Below are 11,905 nucleotides of genomic sequence, written 5' to 3'. Positions count from 1 at the left end.
AGGGCAAATACGCTTCAAAGAGCATGTAATTCATTTTGCCAATCATCGATCATGGTATTAGACGCCTTGTGGAAGTGAAAGGACTCTGAACTTAACCGTTTCTCATAATGATCTTCTAGGATAAATCAATAGCATTGTGGGATTTAGAACCGATTTTTTCTATCTTGTTTAGTTCATCTTTCTAGATCGATGCTTGTTATCTAAACTGTTGGCAATACTATATCGTTTGATTTATAAATCACGAATGGTCGATTGTTGATAGATACTTGGGTAATAATAAAATGACTTTAGTCTGTTGCGGTGTTACCGTCTCTTTAATTATTGTATTCAGAAAAGAATTAGGTGATGAATGGTTGCGGAATGCGTTTCTAACTCAATTTAAAACAGAGCGTTTGTTTGAAAACTTACCATTTTATTGTTCATTTTTAAGGAATCTCACAACCATAAATGTAGCGTAAATAAAAAGAACTGAATGCTCTTATTTTGATGGAAAATTTTCACAATAAAGGTCAATTAAAATATGCACTAGACACATAAAGTCAGGTTTAACCGTCGCTAACACGTCTGTATATTAGAAACAAGTATATTTTTCAAATCTCTTTTACAAATTTGTAAGAAGACAAAATAGGTGTTTCACCATCTGTTGGAATTGACTTTGATGGCTGTCTGTCTGGTCGTATCACTCCCTCCTGTCTATACCAAACTAATTTATTACTTGTTAATATTTTTTTGTTATTACGATTTTATTACTTATTTTGGTTGATGAAAAAATAAAATATCCCTGTTTCAAAAGAATATACGTAGCCTACGTATAACAACTGCATTGCAATCAGACTAATAAAACTAAAGCATAACACAACTCTGAGACACCAAATAACTATTTACTCCTCTTAGCTTGAGAGATCATACATTGAAATGACGGTACTCCTGAAGTATGCACCAAGATGTCGCACAACCTGAACCCTAACCTGGTACACAACCTGAATTCAGTTTGTGCGCCATCTTGGTGCGCATACTTCAGGAGGTCCGAAATGACTAATTTATAGTTTTACGTTCCAAATATTTTACAAATATGATTGTGATTTTCCGAACAAAATTGTCATAAAATATTGACAACGATCAGGCAAATACGTGATAATTTATCCCCATCCAAAATTTACTTTGGGAAAATTGATTTTGGGCATCCGGAGTCGAGTAAACGCGTTCTGGTTCAGTTGCTGCCATATCATTGGATTTATTATTGTTGACTGCGAACTTAAAGCCTGTGTTGATGGCTTCGTAGAAAGGCTGTAGGTGGCCCTTGTGGGACTAGTTGTGGTTTGAGCTTGTAACCAAGCAGGTCGAGTTGAAGTAGAAGTTGTCGGTCTCTGCGTGTTTCCGTTGGGATTACTTGTTGTGGGGTTCCACCACGTAGGTCGACTGGTTGCTATTGACGTCTTAGTCGACGTGGTTGCTTCTGATTTGTAATTGCAATAACCGCAACTTACAGGACAATGGTCGCTCATGAACCTGAAAACATCGTCGTTTTCATTTTATATTTGTTTTTCATATCAATGTACGTAGGGGAAATCAAAATGATCAAATAATTTCATTTGAAAGGTTGACAAACAAGTCTTACACCTCTGCACTACATATATATCAGAAGATCCTTACTCTAAATAGTCACCATGGAATTAAGCCTTTTCTTCTTTTGGGGGCGATAAATTTATATGCAATTTATTCATATCATAATGTCCAGCGTACATATATATATATTTATGCGACTTTGTCGGAAAGGAAAACTATTACTGATAGTTTAAGCACATACTGATTGCATGCAAATCTAATTCCTATAGGATTCGATTAAATACTCACGTCGACATGGTATTACTTGGAGAACAAGCTGATTTTTGCATAATAAATGTATTGCAAACGTTCACATTGTCTTTGCACATATGAGCTGAGAAGTAAGAAAATGATAATTATGGGTTTTTACAGTCTTGTAAAAAAAACTAATCGGTATTCTCAACAAAATAATTACAAAAAGCTTGTTGTTTCCAATACAAATTACAAATCTTTCTAAAATAGGCAAAGATGGAATTAGCCCTGATTAATACCACATAATTTCCTTTTAACGTACGTTCGCAGTAGCTTGTGTTACATTTTTTGTATTCCATCTCAATTCTAGGTGCCTGTACAATTCTTTCACGTGACTGAATATTCACGATTTGACGACAACACGTCCATTTGCTCCATACTGAATTCACTTTTATAACGGCACTATCCAGTCCAAGAACCAAGGATAAAATGATTGCAATAAAGAACTCTTGAAACTTCATTGCCTTCTCTTAGAGTTATATTAACCTAAAATAAAATCGCCCATTCGATGGACGCATTTATTTATTAAACCTGTTCCAGTTCAAATGTCGCGAGTCTTTCATTGACTGTTAATTGCAATATTCTTGACAATCACTGCATACATAATATAAATATATAATACTAGTAAAAATACTATTTCAATTTTCTCTTATATTTATGATAACATAGTTATATAATTTATCTGACATGTAAATCAACAGATTTCTGCAGGTTATCGTTGACGAAAAATTCTAAAATATTACGATTGTCACATATTTGTAAGCAAGGCACATCGGATTAAATCAGTTTTGAGGTGTTAAAAAAACAGCCTCAAATTTTCGTTCTTCTCGATGCACTACAATCTACCGTTCGAAAATACCACGCTCTCACGTTAACTGATTGTTGCTGCCCATGCAACAATAATAGTGCCGGTATATATACGGTATATGTATGTTGTACATGATAATTAGACGGTTACGAGTGTTTGTTTGAATCAGAATATTGATTAAGGCTTATTGTTAAAGGAAATTATGGAAGCAGTCTAGCAGCAAGTAGTCGCTAAAAATGTTAACTTTCTCAACATGTCGTAATACGGTTCGTACCAGCCATATTTGGAACATCAAATTTGAAAAAGAAATAAAACTTTGTGCATAGATATTTTTAGCGAAATACTGTTTTCGATTACATAATCAATTAACCTGACTATTTCTTTATCTCATTTTTAAATAATGACATGGCACAAATATAACAAAAAAATATTGATAAATGGTACTACCATGTATTAAAACGTGACTGACCATCCATATATATATAATAGTCCGAATTTGACTACGATTCGAAACAAAAGTTGAAATGAAATATGGTATGTAAGAATCGCATAACACCCTATTTTCTTTCCGTGTCAATTAGTTATTACCAATTAGTTACAGTATTTATCATAATATACTTTATTACCAGGCGGTAAGCCATTTTCCAGTTAACTCCCTTCCCATGCACAATTTAAAAATGAAAAAAAAAATATTCAAAATGTTGACAGCCTGAAACAGGGATTTAAAGAATTTAAATTAGATTTTTAATTGCCAAATTGATATTAATGGTATTTAGCCAAGGTGACACTGATAATGTTAATTATTTGTGAAACTATCAATAGTAGTTGTGCTATCAAATGTTATATTAACACAATTAACAAATCATGAACAAGATATTTTTAATCAAGACCAAATCTGGTGTATTCCTCCTCAGTACGTGTGAAACCTGGTATTGCATGTTCTCCACCTTTGTGTTGTACCCTGGTTTGCAACTTGACACCAAAACTCTGGGTGAGTCTCGCAGATGATCATTGGTGAGGCGTGTTCAGTGTTTGTTCTTGATGAAGTTCATATAATAAAAGGCTGATTCACAAAGATAGGTTGTACCAAACAAGCTTGCGACCGTCGAAGCTGCTGTTCATACACCACGCCACTTTATGTGTCAACTAGAGCCCTGATTGGCTTTGAGATGGAGATCATTTAGCAGTGTTACAATTTTAAGCTCCATCTGTCCTGCATTAAGGCTGAACGTTGCTCGACAATGCTTGACATGTCCAAGTTCCATTAAAAAGGTTAGAAATGAACGACACCCATATCTCCAGCTGATCTAGTGTGTGTGATGTCATAATTGGAATGACACGTGACATTATCGATGTCACATATAGAAACGGCTGACCGTTACAATAATTAATATATTACCATTTCTCATATACGGTTTAAACAAGAATGGCAAAAATAAAATTAATAGATGTAGCTTACTGATAAGCGCCGTTATTTGAGTTATTTTAAAACAGATCTGCGGGCGACTTGGTGCCCGCAGGCAACGGGTTGTTGACCCCTGCCTTAGACTTACGTGTTTATAAACTTTAAAAGGCAAAAAGTACACATTATAGATCACAAAATTCAGTTTCATTCGAAATCATATTTTTTTCGTGCAGGTGCGCCCTGATAATTTGGCGCCGCACGAACAAAAAGTTCGGAAACCCCTGGTTTATACAATACATTCAATCATTTATCCTAAGAATTTCAATCCGGCGCTGTGTATCGGGAAGCACTTAGTAACGATGCATATTATGTGATTTACATAACGATGATTGGTTAGCTGGTGGATTGTTGAACATTTAAGATGCAAGTATTATCCCGAGTTGTATTTGGGCACCTAGCTACAATTGGCCCAAAATGCACCACTTCGTACTCATATATATATATATATATAAATCTTTGTTTAACAGAACGTTACTCCAATTGACAATATAGACTACCAGCAGTTTGAAAATCATTCAAATCGCAGTAATTTATTTAACTTTTTTACTAAATAAAAAAAGAGCAAAGTGGCATTAACACACAGACTTTTTTTCATACCTTTTGCTGCTTTATTTGAGCTATTTTTTCTCGAGAATTGGATAAAAGAACTCTTACCTTATAGCCAAAAATACACATTTCCGATGAGAAATAAACCTAACATGACTTTGCTAAACACGCCTTTCTGCTGTTGTAATTGTGTTAATTTTCCTCTTTAAAAAAGAATGTCATTTTAAAATCGTGAAACTTACCAAAAATACTTTCTGTATGAGCGAAGCGATTCATACCTATCACCGAAATCTCAAGTTTTAGAAGAACAATTTTGTTTTATGTATATTTTGAATTCTCATGCTCTCCCTCGGGAACAACAGAGAAATGATCCATTACATGGACACGAAGATCCAATGACTAGCAGCAGTGCCTCTACGTCTACACTAAAACCGTTGCCTGATCATTTGGAAGCTTCAAATCGAAATCGCGAATCAAGTCACACCGTCTTATCAATCTACATCCGAACCGGCAGATCGCAGCTGAGCTTCGTCAAAGTGATGTCTGGTAGTATTGTCAACGCAACAAAACGATTTAAGTTGAATTTCGTGTTCAAAATATTGGCGTCGCTGCTTGAAGAAGATCGCTCGAGGTCCCTCGCGGCTCCTGCCCAACAATTGAAGTTAGACTTTTTGCTTTATATTAGCCATATTTCTTGGGATGTATTTATATTGTGTGGGAAAATAAATGTTGATTGATCGAAACAAGCGTATGCAACCATTTTAGCAGGCGGGCCAGATATCATAAACTGGGTAAAACCGCGGGCCGCACCTTTATTTAACACGGGCTTTCCTATAGTTGCAGACTGGAAACGGTTATTCAAATTTATTTTAACACCGAATTCAGGGAAATATTTGCTGCTGTATTCTTTTCCCGACTACTTTCATCCAAAGTTGCCCTAATGGAAGTGCTAGCAAATCGATATCTATTTCCAAGTCTTCGTCTTTCAGGCGGTTTTATGCCGCCCACTTTCCTCAAATTGCTCGCTGCTCAGCAAGTGACAGCTTTGTAAACCACGCTGTTCGCTTCGCTGTTATGGCATTGTAACGTCATAGGCATAGATAATAAATTGGACTCGGATATAAGCTTTGCAAAGCTTCTCACGCACAATGCGTCTCGCCCAATAAATTCGAAAACAATGATCATACATGAGCTAAATTGTGTCCAAATATGTTCTTAATTAAGTTGTGCAATGTTCTTGGTTCACAACGTCGCAAAAAAATATTGAAAAAAGCGAATTTTATTCGAAGTTAATGAAAAACAATGTTTAATTTAAACGGCATTTGCAAATAATAGTACTGGTACCGGTAAGTGTTTATTCCAACGCAAATCTTGCTTAGTCGCTCGGCAATATGCGGGTTTAATTTTGTTGTTTCTGATTGGTATAGCTATTGATTGGTATAGCTATTTAATTCAGAAAATAACTTTTTTGAGAATGTTTCATATTACTTCAGCAATTCACATCCGTATACTGTAGTTTGAAAGACTTTGTCTTATGTCACATGTTTCTTACACTCACCTATGTTGGGAATGAAGTTATTCAAACACTGGTGCAGTATTGTTTTGGTTCTCTGAATTTAGTTTAAACGATATTCGAAATGTTTTTTTCAGCATTCTAGAATAGTTTAGTATTCGGATACGAACATCCCTAGTCCTATCCGCCCCGTCGTTCTACCTCAACTCACTGCCCTATCCCCCCGGCCTTCCTAAATCTGACCTACTGCCTCGTCCTTCCTACCGCCGCCTCTTTGCCCTATCCACCACCCCAGCCCTCATCTACCAGTCTACCCACAGTGCCCTCACTGACAGGAATGATCTGCCCCGATCTTCGTACACTCGACCAATGAGCATATATACAATGAGTGGAAACTTGCAAAGATTTGCTCATTGTGGCATTGTTCCCTGCATTTTTTACGTCGTCCAGCTAAATGGTTCGTTGCATATTAAGAAAACGCATTGCTCGCTGCCAAAATCCCTTGCTTCAGCCGAGTCGGGTGCGAAATTGGCCGTATTGAGGTCTTTAATTCTTCAATACATATTTGGTTTTGGGTTTCGAAGTATGGTACGCTGAAAGCATACAACTATGAGCATATGCTTATTGGGAATGCATATCTATTAGACAGAAAACGTATCTACAGAATAGAACATGAACCAGTCGCCGAGAGGAGTGCGGTTATTTATGTATTTATTAATTGATATAACATGGGATTTACATATTTATCCAAGGGGAGAAGAAGGCCTAAACATATGGCGAACCACGGCCTCTCTCAATCATAGCTCTGTGCTCCATATAAATCACATGGCTCTGCGAGCTATTCGTTTACTTATTAAAAATACTGATTTTAACTATAAATTACTCTGGGATATCTTGCCATTGAAAACAAAAGCAAGAAATTGGAAGAATAACAGGGAATGAAATGTGTGTATTATGTAATGGAGAACCTGAGTTTGTTTCACATATTTTCATGTATTGTAAATTTACAAAAAATATTTATGGAGATTTTGTTTTAGATATATTAAAATTGATTAGAATACATTTTGTTATCAATATGATTCTTGCATATTATTTAATTTTAACGATCCTTTATAGTCATATAGATACTGTTGATTTGGATGCAATTATACTTTTGTAATCAATAGTGAGATATAAAATTTTGACCATGAGAAATTATAAATCACCACATTTTGCCTTTCTCAAAAAGCAGATAAAAATGGCCATAATATGTAGAAAAATATAGAGAATTATAGAATAAACAACCTATTTGAGAGGGAATTGAAAAATTCATGTAAAGCATTATTTTAAAAAGAAAATTATACGTTTATGATATGTATTTTATATTTACTAATTTTATTTTTATTGTTTTATATCAATGCATTTATCAAAATAACCTAATTATGGTATGGATTACTACTGGAATTGAACAAAATAAATACTGGATCATGGATGCAAAATGGAATATGAACTTATTTATATTATATATATTATTTTATATTTACCGTAATTAAAATCACTCATTGAGTGAACGAATGAGCATACTGTAATGCTTATTGGAAATACATACCATCTATTAGGCAGAAAACTTATCTACAGAACAGAATGTGAACCAGCCAAGGGGGGACCTGGTATATTGTATTCATTGATATAGATAGTTCATTTTGGAAAGTCCACAATCTGACAATACAAACAAATAAAAAATGGATAGTTCTGGAGAGCGAGCAAAACCTTTAAAAAAGTTCAAAACACGATGAGTATCATGTGCCTGCTGTGTTATAGCAAGTAGTAATGTGTAATGAATTTAATTCACTGTAGTAAATGAATTGCTATCTTTTTATTTGTTATGAGCACACTTGCTGGAACTCCATAATCTATTATTTTATTTTTTAGTAACACTTTTTATAAAAATATCAAATTGTTTATCATACTTGCATCCATATTTCGCCCTATTCTATTCTATGACACTTTCTCTGTATCCAAATATCTATGTACGTGACCACATTATTTATTGTTTAGTAATACTTCATTTAAAAGTATCATAATGTTTATTATAATTGCTATTCTAGTATTTTATCAGTTTTTTGCCTTAAATTTCATTCTATGATACTTGCTCTGTATCCAAATATCTATATGTATATGAGCACTTTATTTATTTTTTAGTACCGGTAATACTTATTTAAAAAAAAACCTATTGGGTATCATTGCTATTTCAGTATATTATCAATATTTCGCCTTAAAATTCATTCTATGTTACGTGCTCTGTAGCCGAATATAGATATGTACATGAGCACTTTATTTCATATATATATCTGCTGAAGAAGGGTCAAATCCTGATCATGTATTATTGTGTATTACTATCCTCCAAATCACTTGCCAGTCATAATCAAGTATTATAATTTGATGTGTTCAAATTATAGTGTATAAAGAAATCTACTCATGATTTCATTACTATTATCAAATGTTTATAATTAAAGTGCTATAATAATAGAATTTTCCCCATCTTTGCTTATTAAAAATCCATGTCCTATTACATTCATTTTTAGTAGACAAATTTTCCAAATAATAGGTATCCTCGCTAACCCATTTTTATGCAGTTGATATGCAATGCATGTCAACTTATCAGCTGAATAAATGATGATCTTAGGACAAAACATGATTATTTAGTACTTTCCAAATCAAAAATTCTTGTGAATAATGTATATAGTGAATACGGTATATGAGAGGTATTGAAGAATTTAATACCGAACCTGTTAAATGACCCGAAATGTTGTAACGTTGTCTCCCAGTCAAACACCTGAGCATCTGTTTTTTTTTTATTATAATTTATATATGTTCATGGTTTGACGAACGAAATAAATTTTCTCTCTCTATTAGTTTAAAATACTGACTTCTGGACTTGGCTAATTTTATGCATATCAAAACTTGTCATTTATTTTGTTCCATCCATGTATTTTCCACATGTTTTTCCAATAAAACATACTTACGCCTTACTACTGTTATTTGTAGCTTATTATTGTTAGCTACCGTAATTATTTTTGAGGTGGGGCGCAAGACTTCACAAATTCTAAAAAGGGGGTGCAGCTTGAAAAGTTTGTATGTAGTAGACCCTAACTTGGTACACATGGTTCCGGTGTCTACCAACTGGGTTTACATACTTCAAGAGTACCTTTTTGTATTACAGTTGTGAAACAGAAAAGGCTGAATGTCGGTCTTATTCCATCTGTAAAGTTACCAAAAACTCCACAAAGAATGAACAATGTGTATTATCGATGAAATGGAAAGTGACATATAAAAAATACAGAAGCTGTAGAAAATATTTTGCGTTACAGAAAAATTAGTTCACATATCAAATATTTTACATTACAAAAAAATGGTGCTCCAGAAGTATGTGTACCAATATGAAGGTAACTAATTTTGTTCGCCTACTTTATATCAAGTTGTGTGAATGGACTAAATTATATCGGTAGGGGGATATTCACTTGTGTAACACAGACAATTCCCGAACTTTTAATAGAACAAAAATAAGGAGAATCGTAACCTAACCTGGTACACATACTACGAGTACCGAAAAAACAGCCCACATAGTAAAAGCAGTTATGGAAATACTTTACATTACAGAAAAATTAATTCACATAGTAAATAGCAGACGAAGGAAACATTTCGCATTGCAGAAAAAATAGCTCACATAGTTAATAGCAGTCATGAAATATTTCTCACTATTGATTACAAAAGTATAATTGCATCCAAATCAACAGTATCTATACGACTATATAAAGGATCGTTAAAATTAAATAATATGCAAGAATCATATTGATAACAAAATGTATTCTAATCAATTTTAATATATCTAAAACAAAATCTTCCTAAATATATTTTGTAAATTTACAAGACATGAAAATATGTGAAACAAACTCAGGTTCTCCATTACATAATACACACATTTCATTCCCTGCTTTTCTTCCAATTTCTGGCTTTTGTTTTCAATGGCAAGATATCCCAGAGTAATTTATAGTTAAAATCAGTATTTTTAATAAGTAAACGAATAGCTCGCAGAGCCATGTGATTCATATGGAGCACAGAGCTATGATTGAGAGAGGCCGTGGTTCGCCATATATTCAGGCCTCCTTTTCGGCTTTCCTCTCCCCTTGGATAAATATGTAAATCCCATGTTATATCAATTAATAAATACATAAATAACCGCACTCCTCTCGGCGACTGGTTCATATTCTGTTCTGTAGATACGTTTTTTGTCAAATAGATATGCATTCCCAATAAGCATATGCTCATAGTTGTATGCTTTCAGCGTACCATACTTCGAAACCCAAAATCAAATATGTATTGAAGAATTAAAGACCTCAAGTCAAGTTAATACGGCCAATTTCGCACCCGACTCGGCTGAAGCAAGGGATTTTGGCAGCGAGCAATGCGTTTTCTTAATATGCAACGAACCATTTAGCTGGACGACGTAAAAATGCAGGGAACAATGCCACAATGAGCAAATCTTTGCAAGTTTCCACTCATTGTATATATGCTCATTGACTCGACCAATGACATTAAACAACATGATGCGCAACCCCGCATTCTTGGCCGAAGATCGTATCCGATAACACGCTCCAATGCACATACTTGACGAGACGAAAACGAGCGGATGTGTGCTGCTTTCAAGGCATAGCACGAATGGTGTTCGTGCCTGCTTTGACAGTTGTTGTCGATTTTAATGATATTTTGGAAAGTTGAGTTAAAAAAAAATCGGAAAAAGGTGAGGTAAATAATATTGTGGTATATCACACCCGGGTATCGCACTGTTAAGTACATGTGGGAAAGCCAGCTTTTTCAAATACTACGAAGTTATTAATTCAGTACGGTACGTAGTTGCCCATTTGCCGAAATTGCATATTTACTTACCACTTATGGTTTCAAATAGTCCATGCTCCTCCATTTAGATTTTCTAACCAATGAGAATATACAGTATACTCATTGTTGTAACATGCTATTGCTCATTCACTTTTATTTGCGTATTGAATCAAATGGTTAACAAGTTCACCTAACATTTCACTCATACCGGTCTATATTGTATAGTCTGATCTCTCAAGTATATGGAGCCACGAATGCTTGTAATTTTCGGACTAAACCCCTCTATTAATTGGTTTATATAGCAAATTCAGTAAAACATTTTACATGAGATATTGGATTTATTATCTTTTCCATTCTAAATCATATAGACTGCTTTATTTTTTCTTGACGAAAATTAATAAATCTCCTCTCTTTCTTCAGATGTGAATGTTGTGGACAAACCTGTCCAAGCATTGTGAGATTCCTGCAGCACAAGAGGCAATAGCAAAAATAGTAAGTATATCAATCAAGAAATTGAGCCGACATAAAGCAAAACTTTCAACTATTCGTCTAACCTCAATTTCCCATTATTTATTCACAGGACAACTGTAGCAGAAGGGGAGATATCAGAAATCTGGCGAAATATCAATGACAGTGTGATTTCAAGAAATATAATTATTAGAGTACTCCATAAATGTTTGCAATAGAAGAACAACCTACGGAGGCATGCAAAGACATTTGACCCTCGGGTAGAGGTAGAGTTGTGTATGGCCCCCACATCATACAGGACTTGAGGAAAATAACTAAAAATTCCAAAGCATAAGATTGCATAAGCGGTCTTATTTGTAACAAGGCACAAAAC

The 11,905-nt window shown here is 34.3% G+C and overlaps 1 protein-coding gene and 1 long non-coding RNA gene across 2 annotated transcripts; one reads left to right on the top strand and one right to left on the bottom strand.

The window, feature by feature from the left end:
* Nucleotides 1-411: 411 nt before the first annotated feature.
* Nucleotides 412-2,721, bottom strand: LOC120325542 (uncharacterized). The gene is made up of 3 exons (XM_039391663.2): nt 2,120-2,721; nt 1,855-1,939; nt 412-1,509 (listed from the first exon to the last, which is right to left on the bottom strand). Exons 1-3 carry the CDS (start codon nt 2,316-2,318, stop codon nt 1,140-1,142), a joined length of 654 nt encoding a protein of 217 aa, XP_039247597.2. The 5' UTR covers nt 2,319-2,721; the 3' UTR covers nt 412-1,139.
* An 8,033-nt stretch (nt 2,722-10,754) lies between these two features.
* LOC144427182 (uncharacterized) lies at nt 10,755-11,795 on the top strand. The gene is made up of 3 exons (XR_013477801.1): nt 10,755-11,074; nt 11,485-11,556; nt 11,645-11,795. It is a non-coding gene; the product is annotated as an uncharacterized LOC144427182 (long non-coding RNA).
* Nucleotides 11,796-11,905: the final 110 nt, after the last annotated feature.

The sequence above is a fragment of the Styela clava genome, chromosome 1 (assembly GCF_964204865.1).
Source record: "Styela clava chromosome 1, kaStyClav1.hap1.2, whole genome shotgun sequence".
NCBI classification, from domain to species: domain Eukaryota; kingdom Metazoa; phylum Chordata; class Ascidiacea; order Stolidobranchia; family Styelidae; genus Styela; species Styela clava.
The sequence above is the reverse complement of the archived record's forward strand: the minus strand, read 5'-3'. Positions and strand labels throughout refer to the sequence as shown.